Genomic DNA, 26,705 nt, shown 5'->3' with positions numbered 1-26,705 from the left:
TTAATTGTTTTATGACCAACATTTATTTTTCAAATATTCGACTGTAGTCTGGTTTCGTTTTTGTGCGCTTTCGGTTGTTCAGCCAATCACGTTGCAGTATTAATAAAATCGAAATTTTATGGAAAAAAAAATTTTGCAGTTCCAGACGAGAGAGGGAGATCGAAAATTTGAAAAACCGAACATTTGTGGTACACAAAAAATCTTGCAATATAGTGGATCTGCAGCGCCATCTTCAACACTAGCGAGTTTTGTCTTCCGCGCAAGAAGAAGTGAATTTTATAAAACTAGCCTTCTTGGAAATAATTTATTTACATCGTGCGTGTCCGTAAATAGATTTTGATGATTGTTCATTAGTTTTTCTCTCTCTCTCCCTTCTTCGTGTACCGTACGTATATTGTGTTTGTTCGCGTGCCTTGTGTTTGTTGAAACGAAAATATAAACTAAATTCGCTATTTGCTTTGATTGAAATATAGTTGCTTGTACCCATTAACTAACACGCAATCCAAAGCTTTGTAAGCTGACACCTTTTATTACTTACTCCGTTTAATAATCGGTATTATTAATTATTTTTCGTAATGGCATTTAATGGTCAGTTAATGATATTTATGCTCGAAAAATGTAATAAGCATATGAATAACGTATGAGCATGGCCGAAACTACAGTTTCAAGCCTGCTGTTTAAATAGTTTTGATACAATTAAAATGTAGGGGGTTCTTAACTTTTTTTTCAGCCGCTACCCATGGTACTGTTTGTTTTTCGAAAGTTAGTAAAACCAGTGACGCGATAAGCGCATTTGTAACAGGACTGTAAGCGGGTTTGCATGGATCATCTTGAAAGCAGTTGCAAATAAAATTGGGGTTGTGAGGCACAGCTGGGGAATCCCTGGCTGAAAGTGGATTTGTACAACCCGTATTGGAAACCCCTCATGAATCAGGTTTGGGACTTGACCCATATACCAAGTATCCCCGATTGTAAATGGATTTGTACAACCTATCTTAGAAGCACTTGCAAATCAAGTTTCGGTCGTAACATACAGCTGAAGAATCCCTGGCTGTATGTGCATGTATAAGACCCATCTTGAAAGCTCTCATGAATCAAGTTTCAGTCTTGACTCATTGCTCAAGAATCTCTGACTGTAAATGGATTTATACGACCCATCTTGAAGGCCCCTTGTGAATCATGTTTGGATTGTGACCCATAGCTTAAGAATCCTTGGCTGTAAAAGTGGATTTGTACAACCTATCTCGGAAGCCCTGGAATAGCTGTGTGTGGTATAATCCCTCTTTTGGTGATGTGTTGGCGATTTTTTTTCTTTGGCGAGAAAAATGTTGGAAAACATGAGAAGTCGCCAAGAGGGGAAACAGTCATTCTTTTGGATTTCTTTCCTGCCAAAGAAAGAACTCGCCAGAACATTTCCCAAAAAGTATAATACTATGCGGCTGTTAAAAACGGAAAAAGGATGATGAATAATGAACCACAAAGTAACAAAACATTCTTAGACTAAATAGGGGATTGAAATTGCAAATATAGCATCCTTAGACCAGATACAGGATTGCAAATAATAAAAACCCATTCTTTCTTTCAATTGATATAACAGTCAGAACAAAAAAAGCTCTCCAGGTTGAATAAAAACTTGATTGCGGAATAAAAACAAAAATGGCTGGTATGCTAACAATTTTAAATGGTGAGTAAACATATGGAATAAACATTCAAACATCATTTTCCCAAGTTTTGTAAATTTTTGCATTCATGCTTCTGGCAGGAGGATGGATGATATGTTATAACAAAAAACTCTGCAATGTGAGATTGCACGGAACTATAGTCCACCAAAGCGAATTAGTAGAAGTCCAAAACGAAAACAGTAAATGACACTTCTAAGAAATTATTAATCAATGATTTAGAACTTATCAGCTCTATTATTCACCAAATTAGTGAAATACTTAGTAAGGATGTTTCAATGCTCAGATTTCAGAGCAGCAAATGAACCTCTTACCTACAGCTGCATCACAGTTGTGGCTGCTCATATACGACACCAGAATTAAAAAAAAGTCCTTCGATCAAGCTCAACTTTAGCACCCACAATTCTTAATGCTTGCAGTGGCTATCGCAAGATATCTTGTTTAACTTTATCTGCTTTATTTCTGAAATCATGAAATATCTCAACTTCCTAACACCCTCTCATTTTGGCAATCCCGAACCCAGCTATTGCATTGAAGTTGCTGTTACCAGGGCCGCAACTGGAGAGGAGCAGATGGCTCTGGTGCCTGGATGCCAGACTAGAAAGAGCGCAAAATTTTACCCTTCTACATTACAAGGGCCTGCTGTGGTGGTCATAGTGACGAACTTGCAGGTTCGAGCACCACATCGCAGGGACCCAGGTTCGAGCCCCACTACCACCACAGTGGTGATTAGCTGAAGTTGGTTTTCTCTGGTTCCCAACTTTGAGGCGCATATGCAAGCTGATCTCCTCATTAAAAAGTCTCTCCACAGAGAACAACAGGCCTACAAACAGTACAAGTATTCAGTCATTATACTTCACTCACTTCACTTCTGAAATATATATATGACAGCACTGAAAAATCATACATAATGCTAGATATGCACTCAGACTGTTAGGCACATGCACTTACACTTCTAGTTCCATCACGAACAATTATCCGTTAATTGCCCATGGCGATAGACCTGAGTTGTGTTCCGTTTGAAAAAAACAACAACATTAGAAGGGGGTGTTAAAATGTGTGCTTGCCCCAGCTGACCAGGCATCTAGTTGCGACCATGGTTGCTACAACCATGTTTCCCATCCCCCCATTCAACCTGTCGGTCAACTGACCATGGGCAAAATCAACTTTTGTTTTCAAAGTGTAATAACAGGAGAGGAGAGTGAATATATGTTGTTTTTTTTTTCATTTTCATTCGAGACAGTATGCAATTATACACACAGCGTAAGTGACAGAAAATTGTAGAGTTTTCCTCCTTCCTTGTTTTTTTATTATTATTTTCAGTGTTGCGAGAAATCATTTATCATCTCGCACAAAATCAGAAGGAAAAAAAAATTTTCTTAAAAATTGGCGGCAATTTCTGAAAGGTTTAGGGATTTCCACTTTAGCAGTTATAATACAGCTCAGGAAAATTTAAAAAAAAAACATTTAAAAGGATAAACGCTTCCAACAACCTTGCTATACGTTTCCCTTAACCCTTTAAGCATTAATCAGAAATCACTATCTGCCCCACCTTCAAAATGCCATCTTTTTCAATGAAGTAGGCTTTCTTCCGATCGATTTTCAGCAGGTGCAAAGTAAGTGGTATAGGGAATATATCTGGGCTTATATATATATCACATAATGTTTAAATGAGGGACTTTTAAGTAGGTAATATATCTCATCAATGCGCCTCTCAAAGGGTTAAGCATGTTTTCTACTGCTGCAATGAAATAGGATTCAAAAGGAAAATATTAAATGAAAATGTGAGAGAGAGAGATGAGGCACGCGAAATTCTACAATAACTTGAATATGTTTCAATACTCTATGGCCAGTATAGCGAGGGTTCAATTTGCTGGTGAATTAAAGCACTGCTTCTTTGTCTTCCAGGAAAAAATATGTCATTATCAATTGTAAAAATGCATTTGAAGATTGTGTAGATGACATTAGTTTGAATTCAGTGATAGAAAAAATTATGATTAAAATTATGATCAGTTGAACCACACTCGCAAATGCGAGCCGATCTCCCCGTTAAAAAGTCTCGCCACAGAGAGCAACAGTCCTACAACGATAAATCATTCAATCATAACACTTCACTCATAGTTAGAAAAACTGGTGGCAGATGGCAGCATTACACATAACAAGCATTACAGAGAAACAAAAAAAAACTTCACGTCAGGTTTCACTACACGTACACGCACATTCCCGCATGTACCGATTCGTTGGGGGTTCCGCGGGGGGGGGGGTGCATGTGTGGTGTAGCAGTAGTAGGTAGGGCCCCCAAAAAATGGCTCGGGGATCCATGATGTTCTTAAGTCAGCCACCTCGTTGGACAATTTGCCTGATGTGGCGTTGTATTTGTATTTGTAATTCTAGCATTTTCTCAAGTTATTTGGGATTAAAATAACGTAGGAAAGTGGTACAAAGAGATATAGAAAAACTCTTTTACATGTTATACTTTCTTATATCTGTATTTGCTATAAGTGAGTCTCACTGTAGCAAATACAGATATAAGAAATTTACTAAAAAGTTATGCTGATTTCATTATGATTTAGTTCAATTTGACATTCAGACGAGAATTTCATGATGTTCTGATTGTTTTGTCCGTCTTCAAAGTTTTTTAAAAAAATATAATCCATGTGCTTTTTATCTTCTTTTATCCTGACTAACAATTTTGTTTTTTCCTTATAAGAGTTTTGAATTCCTCCCTGTCGATCTTTGCATGAGAATGCTTTCCATGTTCTCCTAATCGTGTCTCCTTATATGCATGGTGTGAAGCTCCTGAAATCAGGTTAAAAGTAAGTATTGAAATTTCCTTAATTGTAAATCTACATTTGTGCATGTTACTACTTGATTTTGGCAGTTCTAATTAATATGAATTTTTATCCTAAATGTCAAGTTTTTCTTATTATTGATAGGATTGTGGGGTAGAAGTTATATTGTGTCTATGTACCTGCTTGTTTCAAAAAATCTGAACATACCTGGAATTTAGGAGTATAGTTTATGAAATGTGAACCAAAATTTACAATATGGCCGTAATTTTCATTTCTATCGTCTGAGAGGTTCTTTTTGAGAAAATCGGTGGTGAAAAATTTTACATCCTAATATGCCAAACTATTTTTTTTTTCTCTTTGTTTCAAACTATTTTGAAACTGATTATTAGCCTACATGAATACTTTCATGCAAATTTACATCAACTTTATCGAAGAAATGTTTTATGCCTTTCCTGGTTATGTATGTAAACCTAGAGTAATCCAATCTTTGCATTATCGGTAAAAAAAGAGACATTACTGCAAATGCAAAATTACACATGCATTTGCTTTAACAGTATGAGAAAACATGCTATTATAATATTGTACAAATACATTATACTGCAGCCATCTTTGGACTTGACCATAGATTTTATGCAGTAAGGCATTGAATTGATAAGCCTCTGGCACTTATTGTCTATGTGAATTGCTGCAGCATCAATACAACTTCTTGGACATGGTTAAAATCTTGGTTACAAAATAAAATTCCCATCTATGTTGAAGTTTCAACTTCTGGAATCAAAAGGTGACGAGCCTAATGCGCACATGCATCTAAAGAATTCTTCTGATTCACTAGTATCAATCTTTTGGTTTCCAGCAGTTGAAGATAGTTTGAAGATGGAAAATGCAGATTTTGGATCAAAAATTTTGCCATGCTATCAAACTTCATGTATCCTTCAATGGTTTTGTGATACCTGATGATTGTACCTGGTACTGATCCTATCAAGAGATTGTGGTGTCTTGCTAAAAAAACAGCACACCAGCTGCTATAGGCTCTACAATAGAGATGATGGGATTTGCGGTTGAGGTCCGTTCCATATCTGTGTGCAAGGGATTTATCAATTCAATATCTTGATGCATAAAATCCATGGACAAGACCAAAGATGACCACAGGAAGATTGAACTACTCTAGTTTCACATACATAACCACGAAAGACACGCAATGCTTCTGTGACCCAAGTTGATGCAGATTTTATGAAAATATTCATGTAATAATCCGTATCAAGTCAGATGTTCTGATTTTGTGAAACAAAGAGGAAAAAGTAATTTTGTATTTTAGGATGGATTCATTTACTTAATGCAAATTTTTTGCCACTGATATGTACAAGAAGAATCTCTTAGAAGATGGATGTGAAAATTACAGCTTAACTGTAAATTTCGGCTGTCTAACTTCAGCATTACATGAACTGCGCTTGTAAATTCTCATTTTTTTTTAAACAAATGTGTATTGGGCTGGTCACTTATCTGGATGATTAGTGGCACATTTTTTTGAATTTGCACATTGATGGTAGCCTGGCATTGTTTCTATTTGTGCTTGCAATTTAACCAACTTTTTTAAAAACTCTCACAAAAGACTTGCCTGTCATCCTGATAACATACCAGTACCTACACTAGCAATCATGATGCTGAAGAAAAAAAAAATTAAAGCATATCAAACTTTTTGTTTGATTATGATACTTTTAATTATGATACTTTTATTTTCTAGTGTTGAACATAATAACTTGTCAAAATGCCGCGATCTGGGCGTGGTAAGAAGGGTTCTGCTAGACGAAGAAAAATGGTTCCCAGGGTTTTAGCGGAAGGTGACCAGGCCACTTCACTCCTCGATGATGGCTCGGTCAGCCAATCGGGATCAGATAATGAATGCTATGACAAACTGGATCGGCTTCCCAGTGCAAAGAGCCAAAGGTTTGTCAAGACCAAGTCGTCCTCAAAGAGAAGACATCATCCTGGTCATGATGGCAAAGAATATCATGCTCTCCAACCTCTGACTGAAGAAGTCAAAGTTGTTTCTCAGAAAAATGAAGAAACAATGTTGTCCATAGCTCTTCAAGTCTTTGTGCCTTTTTTAATTGCTGGTTTTGGAACTGTGGGGGCTGGACTGGTGCTGGATATCGTTCAGGTAATTGAATATTTTGGGCCAAATTTTTAAGGTTATAAATTATGTGAAAGTTGTGGAAAAAATAGACTTCTTGCTTAATTTAAGTTCCTCATTCGATACAAATATCAGGACTTGATGAAACCCAGGCATTAGGATCATGGTGACTGAAAAATTGGCGTATGTGAAGGCTGGACAAATTCAAGAAATGATAATAATAGGCAGTGTCTGACACTGCCACAGTTATTTTCATGAAAATGTCAATTGTACACAGTGAATTGAAATTTAATTTTTTGTACTATGAAATACTGTGATAGGGACCTCTCTTAGCTTATGTTTAGATATGTCATTTATGTGGAAAAAAAATTAATTCACATTCATATATTGGACCCAGGCTCATCAAATGCTGTCAGAGTTGTTCAAGTTCGCCTATGGTGTGCTTACAGGGTGATGCCTTAAGTCCCTTGGCTGCAAATTAATGGCAAACCATTGATCCTACAGACATACTTTCAATTTAGAACCTTGTCCAAATACCATGTAGATTTAAAATATGTCATTTATATTGCAAGGGGTTGTGTAGTTATTAAAATAGAAAATAATTTATTATTTGATCACCCTATCCAAAAAAAAACCCTAGTAGAAAGTTGTTGCCCGGTCTCTCCTGACGTTAGCAAAAAAAAAAAAATCTGTGTTTTTAATTGTAATATTTGTTAAAATATTTTAAATTCAAAAATCACTGAAAATGAGGGGAAAGAGCAGCATAAACCAATGGAAAAGCTGATAATGCTATTTTACCATTTCAGTGATTTTCATGCTCAAATATCCAAGTCAACATTGTACTTGAAAACATGTTTTTTTGGGGGGGAGGGGGTTCTCAGAAGAGACTGCAACAACTTTCCGATTGGGTTTTCGAACACAGGATGTCTGTATAAAAAGTTTTTTTATTTCAATAACTATACAGCCCCTTGCAACATGATTGACAAATCTGAACTCTAGACATTATTTGGATATTTTTCTAATTGGAAATATTCCTCTAGGATCAACATTTTGCCTATAAAATGCTGTGCATGCTATAACCTATGCAACCTGTATATGGTATACATATGTGTATTAATCCCTCAAACCCAGAAGAGATATAAATGGAATTGCTGGTTTTCACAGATGATTAGTAAAACAACTTTTAACATTAATCATTGAAGTAGAATTTTTTTAAGTTTATAAAATAAGGTCTTCTCCATAATATTGTATTGTATCACTTGTATTACTTAAAAAAATTGCATTCACATAGAAAATTATGCTCACAAACTGAAATTTTTCACTGTATATAAGTTAAATGCAGATTTTTTTTTCCCAGCAAAGAAAAATTTCCTCTTATGTAATTATTTATTATTTTCGTTGAAGCATTGGACTGTATTCCAAACAGTTTCTGAAATCTTCATACTTGTACCAGCCCTGCTGGGTCTGAAAGGAAATTTAGAAATGACTCTAGCTTCAAGGTTGTCCACTCAGGTAAAGTATGATATGGCCTGTATGATAAATCAACCATATTCAGAAATAATCCACCGTCTCACGCACCATTACTCATTGATTCCGATAATGTACCTATTTGCCATGTTTTGTAGTAACATGACATCAAATAAGAAATATGTTTTATAAAGCCAGCCTCTATTCAGTTCAGTTGTTTTTTTTTTTTTTTGTTTTTTTTTTGCAGACCAACTGCAGCTTTTATTTTGTTATGTATATTACAGGCTAATTTAGGACACATGGACACTTTCAAAGAACAGTGGGCCTTAGCATCTGGTAATCTCGCTTTAATACAGGTAATAAAGAAATGCTGATATTCATTTTTGTTACTTTTTGGTTCATTATACACTTTATCTTTTTTTTATCATTAGTTTAGATAGTTATATCTCGTATCTTATTTTATAATTGTGAATAGAAATAGTTGTCTTCAAACTATCTTTTTTTACAGGTACAGGCAATAGTTGTTGGGTTTCTCGCATCACTTTTTGCTATGATCATGGGATGGATACCCGAGGGTCAGTTCGATGTAGGGCATGCGTTGATTCTATGCTCCTCAAGCATTGTGACAGCGTCAATTGCTAGTTTGATTCTTGGCAAGTGTTTTTACAAGCTTTTTACTTTGATAGTATTATTTCTCATCTATGCAAACATTAGAACAAGTCTTTAACGCAGAACCCACGGACTTAATACAACCTTCTGACTTCTTCGCTGTGACTCGCCAACCATTTTTAGGATATAGATGAAAAACATTGAGAGACAATGGAATAAAAAATAAATAAATGAATGAAGAACACATTCCACTATCATTAACGCTGTACATCTGATACATTGCCTGATCCCTAGCCCTCCCTCCGCATACTGCAGCTGAGGCCCCTAGACGGGTTTTTGGCAGGCCCCTGGTCAGATTTTTCATGGATCCCACTGTAGGGAATTTATAGTGTGAGAACAAAATTCTTTTTAATAATACCATACCGCCCCCCTCTCCCTCAAGCTAGAGTCCTATCAGCTCCACCCTTGAGGGGCTACCTGGGTCAACTCTACAAGAGAAGGGAGGGCAAACCTTTTTTGGGGGACCTTAATTTTGATCTTGAAATAGAGGGTAATACAATTGATGCTCACTTTTGTATATGCGGATGGACTTGGACCAGTGCTTCTCTCTCTGAAACTTTGTAAAACTGACTTTGAATGAATGAAGCACACATTCCACTGTCATTAACGCTGTACATCTGATACATTGCCTGACCCCTAGACCCCCCCCCCCCCACATACTGCTCCCCGCTCCCTTGCTTTTGTCATAGTTCATCCTCGGCTCCCCGCAATAGTCCAGTGGATATTGTGCATCCATAAAAGAACTACTTCAAAGCACCGAGAACAGGAACACATCAATATCGCCAGCAGGCCAGGACATCCATTACAAAGGTGCTATAAGCTTGCAATGTATCAACCAGTATTGGTCTCTAGACCCCTTGGCTGATTTTTTCATCTCATCTTGTATTTTGTGAAACAAAATGAATTGAATTGAAATAGGCATTGTCTCTCCATAAGCGGCAATGTTCAAATTTTAAAAACCACTGACTTGAACAGTTGGTTCGTAAATCCAGCGGTAACAAATTCATAATGAGACTTCTGAAACTTTCACTCCTTTTGGTTAAACTGTGAATTTTTTAAATATGAAAATTATTTTTTTGTCTTGGACTTAATTTATTTAATTCATATGTTTTTTATGGTGCTGATGTCAAAAATAATTTCAGTTTTGACTTATCCTGCAAGCGATTAAAGATTAGTAGTAAATAGCTATATTTCCTTGCCCCAATTTTTTTTGTTTGCAATGCTGCCTCCTTTGTTTTCAATCTTTTTAAAGTCTGGAACACTAAACTCTAATAATTATTTTTTTTTTGTACAAAACATTTACAATGCAACATAAATTTTAAAGCGGGGGTGTCCACCACCCACATTCTGGAGCCAAGACCCTAGGGTCTTAGCTTTCCTCTAGGACGGCACTGAATAGACCCTTTCCCTGATAATCATTGTGACATAACTTGCTCGGTTGCTTCGTTTTTCTATACCAGTCGGTTTAGCATATGGCATCTGGATATTGTGCCCGAGTGGCACAGTTGCAAAATGCTAGTCTTCCGCTATGAAGGTTACCGTCAAGGTCCATGATTTCAAATCCTGGCAAGAACATCAGGAACAAGTTCTTTACCTACTGAGTTTGACCAATGATGGATGGTGCCTTCATTTCCCATCTAATTCCACTGGTTGGAAATTGCTATATGGCGATATATGACTGGAGTTGAGGTGCAGTAAAGTAGTGTATGACATCATTTTTCATAGCAATTAAGGTGTATTAAGTTTATGATATTACGTATATAACTAAGGAGTTTAATTGTCATTTGTGTTTGCTGATTAAAATCCAGTGCAAAAACTATTTTACACATTGTATTTTTCTTTTGCAATAATTTTTGTGTTTTTGATTTTTTTTGTGGAACACTTGAAGTAGCTTCATGGACTCGTGTTCCACAGACCACCGATTGAGAATCCCGGCTCTGTGTATTCATTTGCACACTGTGTGTATTCAATTGCCCGGCTAGAGCCCAAAAGTTCAGGCAAAATGCCATAAATATTTTTTTTTTTTGTGAAAATGCCTTTTTGATTTTTTCACCTGCTGTAGCCTAAATTCCTATTTCAACATTGTTTTATGTTTATTAGTGAATTTTAGAGGCCATGTTCTGTAGAATTTAGATATTTTTAACATTGAGGAATTAAGAAGAATTTTTTTTTATTTTTCAAACCTTAGTATTAATTCTTAATCAGCAAGGCTCCCACCCTCCTGGACCTATTTAACACAAATAGCCATAAGTGCATCAGTGATAGGGAAAATTATTGTTAAAGTTCTAGACAAAAGAAACCCATGTATAAGAAAAGCTGAGAATAAATAGAAAAGTTTGTTTCCTCTCCACATGCTGACATATTGTACAGCACTGTAAATGAATAGCTGACAGATGACTGTCTCAATAGCCCATCGGTGGATATCATGGCTCACAAAGGATGATGCAGTAGCTGACAGGACCCTAAAGCCCATGTTATTTTGGTTTGATACTAACCATCATTTTCCTAATCCATAAATTAACTGCAGTCAACCATGACATGTTATTTTAGATATGCAAAAATCATCTTCAGAATTTCAGAGATCTTTTTTTGAAATTGTGCAAACTGATCAATATACAAAGCTCAATATTTGAAAATTTTGAGAAAAATATGTAGTTATTTATAAAAATGCTTTTTGAATAATTCTATATGTGTGAAAACGTTGTACATAGTTTTTGTATAATTATTCTTTATATTCAGGCAGCGCAGTTTTTTCATGTCAGAAAATTATGCATTAAGTATTCGACTGAATCAAGGTCCAACATGTGACCTTGATAAAACACACACACTTTTTTTTGACTTAGTGATATCAACTTGATTAATACAGTTATTATTATCTATTATTGAAACGGTAGATTCAGTGAGTGCAGCCAATTTTTTGGCCTGTATTTGGACCCTTACTATCGTAATTTTTACTTAACTTTTTTTTTCTTCTATTTATTATAAATGCCTTTTTACCTGCCTATTTCAACTATTTTTACACACGGCTCCAACTGTAAGTTATGCTTTGAATACATAAAATATGCATCTTAACAAACTTTGCAAGAAAATTGCAGGTTTTATGTCATTGGATTATCTCTGTTGCACCATGTGATCTGACACAATTTTTTTTTTTCCTTTTCAGGGATTGTAATGGTGGCTGTGGTTATTTTTTCAAGGAAATGCCATATTAATCCTGATAATGTTGCCACACCAATAGCAGCATCACTGGGTGATTTAACTACGTTGAGTCTTTTAGCTGGGATAAGTTATCTCTTGTACAATAAATTAGGTGTGTTTATTTTAATTAACAAAAGAATAAATTGTTAATTGTTATGATTGATTAAACTATCGATTCATGACTGTGCTCCTCCCAGAGCCATTATTACATGGCATTACATTGCTGGTGAATATCATTTTTTATGTATTTTTTGTATGTAGGACTATCTGAAATGTTTATAATATCATACTGTGCATTCAAGCACTCACTCAGAAGTTTCTTTTTTTCACATATCTGGGCTGCGGAAACATTCTGCAAAGAGCACTGTATGCATAGCATGTGCATACTCATATGAAGAATAATCTTGTTCAGTAGATACTGTGTTCAGATCTTAAAGAAGATGCTATGAAGAAGAAGAAGCCAACCCCCTCTCACTTCAGTACCACTAAAACCACAATAAATTTAAAACCTGTGTATAAGCCGACGGCCAAAAATCAATGCATTTTAGCCCGGGACTTATATTTTCATGCAATAAAAGTTAGTGAAAAATGATTCAAACTGTCTGATCCATTTCTCCTTCTGATTCTCCAAGCTCTACATCAAGAGCCAAGTCATCATACAGTGTGGCATCTTCAACTGTGCTATTAGTCGTGATGACTGTGGTAATAGCACAATTTCAAAGAGAATGTCGTCTTCTCAGTTCCAGGGCCGTAACTAGGCTGGTGAAACCGGAGCCCTATCCCTGGGCCCTGAGCCGAATGGGGGGCCCAACAAAAGTTTACATTTGTTATGCTTAATAATAAACCTTTCAAGAGGAGCCCTAAGGTAAAATTGTCCTGGGCCCCCCTCCCCAAGAAGGCACACTACAGACCTTTTCAGTTCCATCCATAGCATACTAATACAGCACTTTTTTAAGTATTTGATTGATTTTGGTGGGGACAATTCCACTTGTTAACCAACTGGCACACTATGTCTGGTTTCTTTAAGGCACCACTTTTTTGTTGTTTCTTTATCTTCAGAACTCGTCCATTCTGCCTTACATTCCTTAAATAATCTTGTTTTTGATGCTCACATCTAAAGAGTTTTTTTCCCAAACTGAGAGCACAACTCAGGTCTATCATGACGGGACATCTAAAGGCTAAAATTGGCGTTATTCCATCAGGTATTGAATCTAACGACACTTTAGATTTTTTTTTCCTTTGGCTTTAACATTATCAGTGCTGTGGGGTTTGAGCATAGCTACAAAAATTACTCTACTGTTTAGTGATGTCATCTAAAGTAATCCAATGATGTAGCGGATCTTCAAGCAAGCCATGTTGCTATATGAATTGATAAAGTTGGGGTTCAATATTTTGTCCTCAGAAACTGGCCTGTGTATAAGCCAGCCCCCCCTAAAAAATTAAGGAACAAATTTTTCAACAATAACACTCTGCTTATACACAAGTATATACGGTGGGTAAAAAAATATGAATTTGTAAATTTAAAAACATACTTAAGAGAAACAATTATGTAGAAATAAAGTTGAACCCAGATATAGCACCAACTCTGTTTAGTGCTAGAAATTTCCAGTGAACAAATCTTGCGTATAGGAATTACAATGTAAAACAACCATTGTAACGTGTCTCCTCATCAGGATGCCAATGATTGCTTATTTCTTCATTTTTAAAAATTTGCATAACAATTTTTTTTTCACATGTTTTTCAAATACGTAAAAGACAAAAGTCAAAATTTAATGTATTTTAGTATTTAGTATAATATATTTATTGTATTTAGTCAATATATTTTATGAAAAAAAAAAGGTTCTTTTATTCCAGAATCGTATTGGCTTCCAATCTCACTGATTGTAGGGTTTTTGTTACTGTTACCTTTCTGGGTAGTTGTTGCAAAAAGAAATAAATTCACAAAGGAGGTTCTATATTCTGGCTGGACTCCAGTTATAAGTGCCATGGCTATATCAAGGTATTCATTTCATTTTAAACAAATGACAAAAAAATTAACAAGAAATTAAAGTACTTTAGAAAATGCATTGGATTCTGATGAAGCTTCAGCTTTAGAGCCCAGGATTATCCCCTCCCTTTCTCTCTCTCTGTCTTCTCTTTGCACATATTAAATTTTAGAACTTTTACCTCTAAAATGAATCAGTTTAGAAAGTGAAATGCTTATTAACTACATTTGTGTTTCGGTATGAACACAATTTTTTACTGCACTTTCGTTCATGTAGGTATTTAATTTTATTAAATTCCCATATTGTACTTTTATTCAAGCATACACATTTAAACGAGAGAATCAAGTTTCCTTGTAAGTGATATAACTGAATAAATCATGAACATGCCAGACTTTAGTATAACATTTTTCAATCTGCTTAATTAGTAAGGGGTCATTCTGTTACGATACAAAAGTGAAGTCTTGATAATGGCTGGTTATGCCAAAAGCATGAAGAGTATTGTAGTTGGCCCTTTGGCAACATGTTAAGTGGATTGGTTCCCGATGATGAAGGATGTGCGTTTCCTTGTGTGATTAGTGTCTTTCACTTATGCGATGTATCCAGTCCGCCAACTCCGTTGTTTCGCAACACATTCAAGTATTACGTCAGCATCGGGGGGGGGGTGGTTTCGGATTTGCTGATTTTTGATGATAAGGGAAGAGGGGGTTTTGGGGGTTGCTTACATCATCAACCACCCCTTTTTGAAGATATGAAATATTCTAAGCTGCTGACGAAATTTTGCTGACGGGGGGGGGGGGGTGTCAGTGTTTTCCCTACTTTTGCTGACAAGGAGGGAGGGGGGTCAAAAATGGCTGAAAATCTGCTTACGTAATACTTGAATGGCCCCTAAATAACAAGGCTTACTCATTATTATGCCATTCCCGTTATGTATAGTCATTTTTTTACTACCACCGGAGGTGATGTTATATCAAGGTCTTGACTGTATAACAGTGGTTCTCAAAGTGTGTATTCTGGGCTTGTAGGGGCATCTGCAGCCTATGTTAGCGGTGTGGTGAGCTGGTAGCATTGATATGTGTATTGCCAGTGCTTTGAAGTTTCTTCTTTGTCTTATCTGGGTAGCCACAGATAAGCGTTGTCATGATAAGATAGCCAATTGGTTGCAAAAGTTTGAGAACCACTGCTGTATGGATATTGCTGTTCTGCAACTAAATCTTTATTTTGGTGATTTAATCTTTATTTTGCAATAAAATCTTCATTACAGCAGTTATTTATAATGTTGTAATATCAGTGATTAAATTCATTTCAGTGTTGGTGGATGCATTCTGGATTTTGCAGTGGATAAATTCAGAGGCATAGCTGTTTTCCAACCTGTGATTAATGGTAATTATTGTAACTGTTAATACTGTGCTAACTCACCTGTAATGCATATGGTGTTTGACATGGGCATTAGATGGGACAGTAATTTATCTACTCTATAATATAAAATCACACACTCGAAAAGGGCCTGTTGTTAAGCAACCAAGTGACGGAAGTGGGTGAAGTTTTTGAGTGACGGAAATCTGTTACGTTTTTGTCTTACGGAAGTCTGTTACGATTTTGGGTCAAGTACTCATTTAACACTAGCACATATTGGGACCCATTTGACCCATCAGGACCATGTTATGTGCATGTACCGACAGGCTCCCATGGCGAGCCCCCAAACCAGCTTTGCAGGGCCCCTCTGTGGTTAATTTATAGTGTGAAAAATCAAAAAGTGATAAGAATCGTTCTGGTCCTGTCAGCCCTGCCCTTGTGTGGGGGGGGGGGGGTCATGCCGAGAGGTATGTATAATATACATATAACAACAGTGCTCCCAACACACAGGGTCAGGGTACCCGGGGGGGATTGTACGTATACTTTCATGGGAAAGTTAAAAGTTTTCATTTCCAGGGGCCCTTGATGGATCTCATTGTTTTCTTGCTGCTTTAACATTGAAAAATTTGCGATAGCGGAAGCACAAGATATATCCAGTCTGGGGGCTCCAAAAAATTTGCAAATTCGGTCACGGGTAGTTGCGTGGTTGGTCCTGGATTTTATTTGTTGGTAAAACGAATACAAATGAAAATTTTTCATGGCATTCGCACCGGGGGATGACCGACAAGCTTCCAAGTCGGGGCCCCACGTGTACAGGTTTAATTTTGGGGGCCTGGATGAATCTCATTCTTTTCTGTTGTAGAATTTGCAACAGCGAATGCCCGAGATAAAGTCAGTCTGGGGCCCCACTAAAAGTATGTGAATTGGTGTCCCGGGTAATAGGTTGGGGGCCCTGGATTTTATTCGTTGGTAAAACGAATACAAATGAAAATGTTTCACTGCAATTGCAGCGGGGGATGACCAACAAGCTTCTAAGTCGGGGCCCCATGTTTACAGGTTTCATTTTGGGGGCCCTGGATGAATCTCATTATTTTCTGTTGCAGAATTTGCAACAGCAGATGCCCGAGATAAAGACAGTCTATTGCTTTCACACGTCTCTTTCCGAAGAGAAGGGGGGGGCAGAGCCCTCCTAGTAAATAATAAATATACAATGCAGGGCATGTCACCCCCCCCCCCTCCCTTTTGGATCACATCCTTGGATCTAATATACACAGCACCTCTGGTATTTTATGCATTTCAATATCCCCTACTACTACTATTATTATATATATATTTATTTATTTATTTATTTATTATTTTTATTTTATTTTTATTTTTTTTACTGATTTAATTTTTAGAATTATGCATTATAAAGTAAAAAAAATCTCCAATATTTTGGTTTGGTGAAAGCTCATTATGGTTTAGCTAAATCAGTGCTACTACAACAGAAAATAGCTGTTTACAAAAATTTAAGACTTTTTCTTTATTGTTATTGGAAAATTATTTCAAATGTACGCTGTCCAGATTATAGGTTGATATACCTCTTAGTAGACCGATTTTAAACTCTAATTTGTCTTTCACTTATTTGAATAAACTTGATATTTATTATTCTCTCATACTAGCATTATTAGTAGTGCTAGAGTTTTTATGTTCTAAAAAATTCTAAAAGAGATGCATTTATGCTCTAGGATTAATATAGCCATTTATACTCTATTAAGCATATTTACAGTAATTTAAATTACTGTAAATATGCTTAATAGAGTAAATATATGCCCTAGAAAACGCAAAAAATATGTCCTAAAAAATTTTTCATTCATATCTGAAATAACATTAGTTTTAGCAAAATAATATGATAATGAGAAGTATTGATGCAGTCTAAATTATTTTAAACCATTACTTATTGTATGAACAAAAATTCTTCATTTTACTAATTAATCTCATCCTCACGAATTTCCGTTTTGAGTAAGTTTTTCCTTACAAATTCAGAATTAATGTGTTGTCATGTATAGGTAAAAATACTTAGCCAAGTATGGTATTTAGCTTTAGAAAAGCATTGCACAAAACTAAAATAAATAAATAATTATTTTTAATTGATTAAAACTCGTAAAATTTCGCACAAATGTTGAAAAATTCCCCCATTTACCAATTTTAGCCAATTTTTCTCATGAGTTACCATCACCGACTCTGATTATTAATCTATTTACAGCCACACACCAGTGTCCTTGAAGGGCTATTATTTTTATGCTCAGAAAATTCAATGTTATTGACACAATTCAAAAACCTGAATTTCGGGATTTTTTACCAATCATCAGCGACGTTCCATTTTTAGTGCATAAAAATTCTAGCCCCAAGAGCTCTTGTCAGAGGGAGGAACTGCAAAAAACCAGTCTGAAGCGGGATTGGAATAGCAAGGGAAAAAATTTACTTTTTACAGGGCTCCTACTTTTCTTACTTTTTGGTAAAATGTCCTACTTTTTCTACTTTTTTACCACAAATCCTATCGACAAAATTTGTGTAATTGATTTTAATTGAGCAGGAAATCATTGATATATTGCCAAATATTACAAATGTTGTAGAATGCAATTAATGATTCTGCCAAAGCAGAAATTTTATCATTTTAAGGTTATTTGGGGGGGGGGGGGTGTGTATGTGAACCATTTGGTTGATTAATTTTTCATTTGCTTAGTTTGAGGGCTCAACACGTATAGTAGTCATTAAAAACTGCTTTCTGGATGGGAAAAATAATTTTGTATTTATTACTTCATGGTCGTGGACAGTAACTAACATTCATCATTCAAAATTACGGTGCAAATAGGTGAAACAACAGTTTGCATTTCAAAGCAGTTGGATACATAGGCCTATTCTAGGTTTGGTGATTCTGATGCTACCCAATAGCATTCAGTTGTCTTCTGTATTTTTAAGGCATGAAGAGGCATAAACAATATTTACAATGCTCAACAAAGAGCTAGAAATTGAAGTGCTTCATTTGTCAAAAATGATTACACTGGCATTGAACAGTTAAATGTGAACAAATCCCTTTAAAAAATGATGGACAATGCAGTAAAACAGGTTCACTTTGCCTTATTTATATCGGATCTTTTAATCTACCCATTTTGCTCTGTGCTTTTGAAAGTGGTCTCAAAGGAGCGTCATTCTTAAAAAACTTACGTCTTCAAAATATGATGTGCCTTGTCGAAGAGAGTTGACAAGCTCTGCACTTTAGAAGACTCCAAAAAAAGAATGTAATATATATGAGGAGAGACAGCAAAGAATTATCTGTGGTTGCTAATACACTGTTTTGGCCAAAAATTGGTTTTGTAACCAAGTCATTTATCATTTTGCTTTGGCTTGAGTCAATCTTATAGGAAACTGAAATAGTGCTATGAAAAAAAAAGTTAGTTCAAAATTAATTTTTTTTTTTAAATTTGAAATTTTTTTTTGCAAAACAATTTTTTTTTTTCAGGGATTTTTTTCCATTATGCTATGATTATGTTGTCTGAGGGGGTTACCCTCTCCCATCCTACTTTTTAGTCCTGCTTTTTCCTACTTTTTTCTCATTTTTTGAGTGGGAGCCCTGTTTTTATAAAAAATTATGAAATATGCCTGAAAATTGTTAAAGTATGTTCTATAACTTAAAATATGCAAAAAAATGTGCAAAGATATAGAAATCCGAGCCCTAGCCTAGTTATTAGTGTTGACTCATTTATAAAACTGTCTTATTGTATTTGTAATTTAAAATTATATGCAGTCTTCAGCTTGTTTAAAATTAACATTAATGTTTAAGAAATCATTGTCTCTGAAATTAATTCCAAACTTGACTCTTACTGAAACCTCATGGATTTTTTTCCAGGTGTTGGAGGTAATCTGGTTGCTGTACAGGCCAGTCGCCTATCAACTCATCTGCACCGCACATCCAAACTTGGTGTTCTTCCCCCAGATGACAAAAGTTTGTGCATGAATCCAATTGCTGCATTCTTTGGGAAAAGTAAGACTTAATTGTAGATTGTGTGAAATAATTTTATTAAGAATCCAATATTTTTGTTTTCCAGGGTTCATAGTCCTTAAAAATCCTCCATTTTCAAGTTTTTAATGTGAATTTTGTCCATAAATTTTTGTGACTCCCTCAACTAAATCCCCCAGACCATGTTCCGTTGTGACAAAAATGAGTAGAGCAACGGCTATGAGTTACGCGACAATGTTCAAAACGGCACAGGGCCATGCATATATGAGGTATTTCTGCCTAAAAATATGTTGCCTAAAATCTGGTAGCTAAACACTGTGCTGGAGCTGCCTCCCCCCCCCCCCCCCCCGAAATGTGAGAAAATAAATGACCAAAAAAATGGACAAATCTAATGTTTTATCACTTTGGTTTTCCCTCCTTTCCCCCCCCCCCCCGAATGGAATTTCTGGCTATGGGCTTGGCTGGAGATATTGCTTCAAAATATTTTGAGCTATTGAATTTCAGTTACATATAGGAACATATACGTTGACCATATTTCCTCAATAAAAATACGGGAAAATCGCTAATTTTCACCAAAAATTATCCCTAACATAAGTGAAGGTGACAATCATTGCCAATTGAAAAAAAAAATGAACAAAGGCAAAAAAATTAAGTACCATTGCACTGAATCAGTAGATTCAGTTCAATGTGTCAGATGAATATTCATATTTAAAATCGTAATTATCATAATATGATTTATAGGATTTCGAAAATAATTTAAGACTTAATTTCAGTAAAAAGAATAAAAATTCACATAGGTATTGTTAAAAATATACTGAAAATTATGAGACTTGCGAAAAAGTCAGAAGGGCCAAAATTACATGAAAATACAGGAATGTCCTGGGAAATGCAAGTCATATGGTCACACACCATATATAACCACAAGCTTTCTGATTTTTTTATCGAAGGCGAAATTCAATAGTAGTGCAAACATAAAATGATTCTGCTTAAATGCCATTTGTATATTGACATACAATAATTTTGTTTTTCTCGCAAGACCCTTAGAGCTTTATATTTAGGAGTTCAAATGAGAACTATACTTGTTTTAAAAATTATATATCATTAACAAAATTAGCATTTAAAATTTGAAATTAAAAATGTGTGTAAATGTTGAGTATAAATTTAAAAAATGCAATTAATTTTTTTTTTTTAAAGCCATGATAAAACTTATGAATGTCCTTGAATTTTTCAATTTCGCCTGGAAAAGTGCTTTTTTTACTTTCAAAGAGTATGGACCATGTTTTCATTTTCATATTCATTCTCGTATCCTAGGTATTCATGCAAAAACAGCCAGAGTCTTAATGCTTATGGTAGTACCTGGACATCTGGTCTTCACTTATGGCATACGTTTCATGAATGCTGGCCATACATCCCTGACACCGGTTTTCCTATCTGTATACTTAGTTGCAGCTTTGCTCCAGGTAATGCTTCATTTTTGTAAAGTGTCATTTTGTAAGTGAAGAAAAACATTGTTCAATTTAAATTGTCTCAATGTTTAAGGTATGAATTATTTTCTCGAACAGTGGCTGCCAACATGTGGTACTTTATATATTCTTGTATAGCATTTGATAAGTAGATAAATTATTAAAATTACCTTGATCTGAGAACAAAGTTTGATACAAAGAAAACATTAGTAGAATATAGTGTCTGCAGATGTTCATTTATACAAGCACAATTGTGTATGTATGCACGAAAGGATCACATCAAATATTCTTGAATTGCTGAGTGTTGCCAACCTTGCAGAGTTTCTTGGGGAAGGAGCTCAACCCTCTTAGGTTTTAAAACCTTTAGGGTTCTATATTTAAATGGATATTTTTTTTAATTGTGAGTTTTTTTTTTTATTGTACTCTGATTATGTTCTCTGGGAGGGATCCCTGGCCATGTATGAATCAAAAGGGGTGCAATGAGGTGATTGCCCCCTCCAATTGTATTCTTCCCAATGTTGGCATGTCTGCATGAGATCATGCTTACTAGATCTGTACCACTTTATTCTTATGAAAACAGCCTGGTGTAAGAACCACATTTCTTGATTTTCGTTAATTTCTAGGTCTTAATAGTTCTTTACTCATAAAAACTATCTTCTTTTTCATTTGATGTAACACAACAGATATAGATATGTGTAGTATGTAAGTTAGTAGTTACAGCAGGTATTTTCTAAGTACCAAACTTTGCTGAATTGAATAATTTTTAAGAATTTTGAGAGGCATTGTTTCCTTCATATTTTAAATGTTTTTTTAGAAAGTGGAAATCTTTGGTTCTAGCACGACTCCATTTGGTCTCTCAAGTTTCTTTGTAATTTTATTGCATATTATAATGAAATGAAGTGTTTTTCCCTTATAATTTCTTCTCTTTAGGTTCTTTTCCTTCTTTACATTGCCCATTGTATGGTACACTGGATGTGGAAGAAACACATTGACCCAGACAATTCCGCTATACCTTATTTGACTGCCTTAGGAGATTTGTTCGGTACAGCACTATTGGCTGCCGCCTTCATTATTTTATATACCATAGGCGATAGAGATGCTGATGTTGGAGAGTAATGATTAATTACTGAAATGGTTGATTAATTTTAACACATTTTTTTAATACTTTTTGACAAACAGAATTGATCAAAATTCTTTTTTTTTAATCTTCATTATTGTGATAATCAAATTGAGTATTGTTATATGATACATGAAATTTTTATATGCGTATGTCTGGAATGTTTCAAGTTATGTTTTTTTAACAGAAATTATGTGATCACATTCCCATCCATTCCCCTTTGGTCCAAATATATTTTGTAATAACATTTCTAATCCATAACTAAAAAAACCTATTGTAAATATCCTTATTTGAGACACCTGTTATGGACTCTTTTTTTCTTTTTTTTTTAGAAACTAAGTGGTTTGTTGTACTACAAAGATCCTATTTTGAGATTCCTTGAGTATTTGTTTTCTATTTCCCCTTTTATTTTTTGCAACTGATGTATTATTGGAATGTTGTCTTTTTTTTATTGTGTGAATTATTTTTATATTTATTCCCTAATTAAGGGCTTGAATATGTATTCTGACAGCCTCCACCATCACTTGTTATTGTTACAAAAATTCTCATGCAGCTAGTATTTGCAAAGCATTCATAAAATTCAGGGAGTAATACATAATTGTGCTGCTAATAGGAATATCCTGATTATTTGTATTATGTTACATTGCAAATGGAGCACAATGATAAAGGCCAATACATGGAAAAATTTGAAATTCCTAATACATTTCCACAAACTTTGTGTGCCATCTTCAGGGGATAAATATAACCACTATCACTCTTGTGCCAGTGATCCCATTTGGATTGGTTACCAAATCTTAACAACGGTTTGCTTAACAGGTGTCTGCTCAAGTCAAACATCATGGTCCGAATGAAGCTGAGTGCCTTTATGTACATATCATGCAACATTCTGATTGGTTGCTTTCTTAAAAAGAAAATGAAAGAAATGAAATAATTCACCAGAACATTGCATTAGTCTTACATGTATGTGCTCAGCTTCATTCTGACTGTGACATTTGATTAAGCAGGCATTTTTTATGCTGAGCAACCAGGACTTAACATTTGGTATAAATCCAGTGGAATCTCCAGTCAGCGACACATTGGTCATATTTATCATCCGAAGACGGCCAGCACTCGTAGTATGCCGAAATGCATCAGAAATTCCATATTTTTCTGTGTATTTGCCTTTATCATTCCTCATTTGTGATTATATCAGGCAAAGGGTTATTTAACCTTCCATTGCAATGACCTATTAAAACAGCTGGCTTAATGATCTCAAAGCTACATGCGATAATGTACATGTGAACACAGTATTTCTAAGTATTTATTTTCTATCAATAACCAGAAACATTACTAGTTTTCATATGGATGAATCCTGGCATGTTTCAGGGTTATTATCCTGTATTCCTGCAACCACCTTGGCTAGTACAAAGATTTTTTTTAAGTACTTTTTTTTCTTTTTTGTATTTTTCAAGTATTTTCACTTTTGGAAAATGTTTTTTGACTTGTAGAGTCTTTGGTTCCTATTCAATATGCAGTTCATTTCAGGGCTAGACAAATCCCAGGCGCCAGGTCGCCATAGCAACTAATAAATTTGCATTGGTGCTCAAAATTTTCTTTGTGTAGTTTCAAAATTGTAGGCTGAGAGCAGCACAACATACTTGGAATTGATATCAGCACATCTGCCAACATGAAAGAGGATCACTGTTCCCTGAAAAAGTCAAAAGAAGCATTATTTTAGACCTTTTTGTTCGGATGGAAATTTTTTTGGCGCCTTAGAAATTTTTCTGGTGCCTAAATTTTTTTGCGATTTGTCTAGCCCTGGTTCATCTGCAAATTTTGTTACACTTCGCTTTTTTTGAAATTAATTTCAATGTGCACTTGCTTCACTGTGCATGACTTATGTGTTTTTCACCCGGTGAAATTTTTTTATATTTATTCTTTCATGTGCCACATATTCAATTTTGCACATGGTCATGCACAGGATCTAATGAAATGGAGTTTTTCTGCCCAAAGTGAGGGCATTCAAATAAAATTAAAACATGGAATGTGCCAATCTGAAGCTCCTGATGTACAATATAACATTTTATAAAATATTTTAATGTATTTTATGTATGTGATTTATGTTATAAATTCATAACCTATAACATACTGGTACTAATAAATTACTGTGATCTATCAGTTAGTTATAGGTTGAGTTTTAATCATCTTAAATTAGACACTTGAGAGAAGTAGCAATTTCTATGCATTACTCAATGTTTTAAGCACATGTTCAACTTGTAGGGTTTTTAAGTTTACCTCCTTATTCACAGAAATGTCCATCTTTTTTCCTATGATATTTTGCTATGGAATCTTTTGAAGAATCTCCATCACATACTCAATTTTCTAATTACTTTGATGAGGTTTGTTGTGATTGCTCAAATATATTATTCATGTTCAGAAATCCATTGATGGATTTTGAATTAGAATATTGGTGTTAGCTTAGTTTTTAATAATTTTAGTTTTCTTCTGCACTGTTTCCTTCTACTTTACCAAACACCAACTCTAGCCATACTGCAATTTACTGCCATTAATGAGATGGATTGGAAATGAAGGTGCTGTCTGTTGGTGGTCGCCTCAACTTCATTAGGGGAAAAATCTTATCGATATCCTTCCTCGGGCTTGAACCAGGGACCGTACACTGCAACCTTCACAGTGGTAGACGAGCATCTTCCCCCCCCCCCCACATGCCACTCGGACACTTTAGTTTCCGTCTGGAAACACAGTACCTGACAAATAATTATTTATTTATAATTGCTAATGATGAAACAGTTAATTATTAACCCTTTAAGTGGCATTAATGAGAGATGTCACTTCTTGTTTTTGCATTGACAAGCCTAGATATTTTGTGAAGCTGATTTCTCAGTGGAGCAATTTTCCCCATATCACCCTTAGCTTGTACCTGCTGAAAATCTGAAGAAAGCCTACTTCATTAAAAAAATATGGTATGTAACCCAATCAACTTGCATGATGTGACATTCATGTACTTTCGTAACTAGGCTTTTAATTTCATTGACATGAACATCACACTTAGTGCTACAAGGTGATTGATCATACGAGTTGATTGGGTATTTAAAACAGAGTTGATTGGGTTAATGGGATTTTTAGTGGTTTCTGGTGCTGCTTAAAGGGTTAACTATGTTATGTTCTATATAATTTTCTTTGCTTTTGAAATTCTGCTGAAATTCAAATCTCACCCGATAACAATAGCTAATCTGCCTTTCTTTCATTCATCGCTACAAAAAAAATTTCCCATTATTTTATCTTTCCTCCCCCCATGACTCATCATGGTATGGTTAATTGTTTCTGTTCGTAGTATCTTCATGAAAATTATGTGAATCAGTTGGATTCTTGTGCTGATAAGCCATTATACAATCACACTCTAACTTACTAGTACATTCTGAGCATACATATGAGTACATAACTGAAAACTGTGATAGGAAGTATAGAGATACCCACCTGCAATAAGTTGATTTTATATTAATTGCTAAAATAAGGAACCACTTAATTTAAAATTGAATGAAGTATTTGATTTTTGTGATGTAAATGAACAAGTTTTATGTATTAAAATGTATTACATATTGATGAACCTTAGTAAAATTTGGTTCGATAAGCAAAAGGGGGCAAGGTATGTTATTGAAAGTATTAGCTCGTTCCAGGTAATACAGCAACTTGAATCAAGTGCAGTAGATCCAAAATTATTGTGGCTTTTTTTTTATTCCATCATTTTACAGATTTCCCATAATCGTTCCACTTGAACAATACCATCAAAAATTTGAATGCTACAAAACAAGTTTTCTCAAGACGATTTCATGAAGTGAATTTGAATCTTTTTTTTTTTTTTGTCAAATTATGCCGAAGCCACTACAGTATTGCTGTTGGAAACTTCAAATGTTCATAAGTCAGAGAGTGTCTCTGTGTACAATATTTATACAATTGCTTTTGCACTTAAAAAAAGTAGTCCATAAAATAAAATTGTGATCGATGAAGTTTATGAATAATGAAATTATCGATGATTAAATTAATGAACTACGAATTCTTCATAACTTTTTTCTTACATTAAAGAAAAAAATATATACGGTATTTATATATACATATTTAAACTTTATTGGTTTATTTTTGTGATGTTTTAAAATTATGCATATACTGTATATACAGTAATAACTGAAAATGATAATGATGTAATTAGTTCAAAGATGAAATTTCTTGGAGAATATTTTTATCATACAGCAGTTCAAAAAACGAAAATTTATTACCCTTTGGATTTTAAATAAATCTCTGCAAAAATTTAGTTTGTTTTCTTGTGTTACTTTAAATTTGTGTATTTTTTATTTGGAATTTTAAATCAAATAAAATGGTGAGAAAATCAAATTGAATCTGATAAGTTAAATGAGTGTCACAAATAATATTGATCCTTCAAAATGGCCCAGATTTCGGCATGGTCAAATAAGGGTATTTTCCGCAGGACTCCTACATACACTAATTTGTTGGCAAAAAATGTAGACTATATGAATTTGCTGTCTATATATAACCGAACATCTTTGATCTTGATCATGGTTATTCCTTAATACTTGCTTTGCAGGAGTTTTCTCAGGTTAGGAAACTACTGCTACTTACCCGTACATGCACCTTATACACATTCCTCTGTGGAATTTCTAATGAATTGAAACGTGTATGCATATGCATGGGTCCTAACATGTTCATGTTAGGATTATGCTTGCTCTATGTTCTTGCTAGTGCCACCTAAATAGTTGGACAGGGCACATAAAAATTAGGGGAAGTTTTTTTTGTGAAAAAAATAAAATGTAGAAAGAAAATATTCTATATGCTATATTA

At 34.8% G+C, this 26,705-nt stretch overlaps 1 protein-coding gene across 4 annotated transcripts; it reads left to right on the top strand.

The window, feature by feature from the left end:
- Nucleotides 1-297: 297 nt before the first annotated feature.
- On the top strand, nt 298-26,159 carry LOC149081736 (solute carrier family 41 member 1-like). 4 transcript variants are annotated; one of them, XM_089237157.1, is made up of 12 exons: nt 298-512; nt 4,390-4,495; nt 6,213-6,629; nt 8,007-8,114; nt 8,354-8,425; nt 8,578-8,722; nt 11,902-12,048; nt 13,791-13,935; nt 15,228-15,301; nt 19,164-19,298; nt 20,586-20,734; nt 21,668-26,159. In XM_089237157.1, the coding sequence occupies exons 3-12, from the start codon at nt 6,237-6,239 to the stop codon at nt 21,851-21,853; spliced, it is 1,554 nt and encodes a 517-aa protein (XP_089093283.1). In that variant the 5' UTR covers nt 298-512; nt 4,390-4,495; nt 6,213-6,236; the 3' UTR covers nt 21,854-26,159. The 4 variants fall into 4 exon arrangements, with proteins under 4 accessions (XP_089093283.1, XP_089093285.1, XP_089093286.1 ...); XM_089237159.1 differs by having other exon boundaries at nt 307-385; XM_089237160.1 differs by lacking the exon at nt 4,390-4,495 and having other exon boundaries at nt 319-385; nt 21,668-21,980.
- The last annotated feature ends 546 nt before the right edge of the window (nt 26,160-26,705 follow it).

This window comes from Pholcus phalangioides, unplaced genomic scaffold (assembly GCF_987345545.1).
Source record: "Pholcus phalangioides strain wild (caught in Gottingen) unplaced genomic scaffold, Ppha-v1.0 ptg000009l_1, whole genome shotgun sequence".
Lineage (NCBI taxonomy): Eukaryota > Metazoa > Arthropoda > Arachnida > Araneae > Pholcidae > Pholcus > Pholcus phalangioides.
Note: the sequence above shows the minus strand (reverse complement) of the source record. Positions and strands in the feature narration are given on the sequence as shown.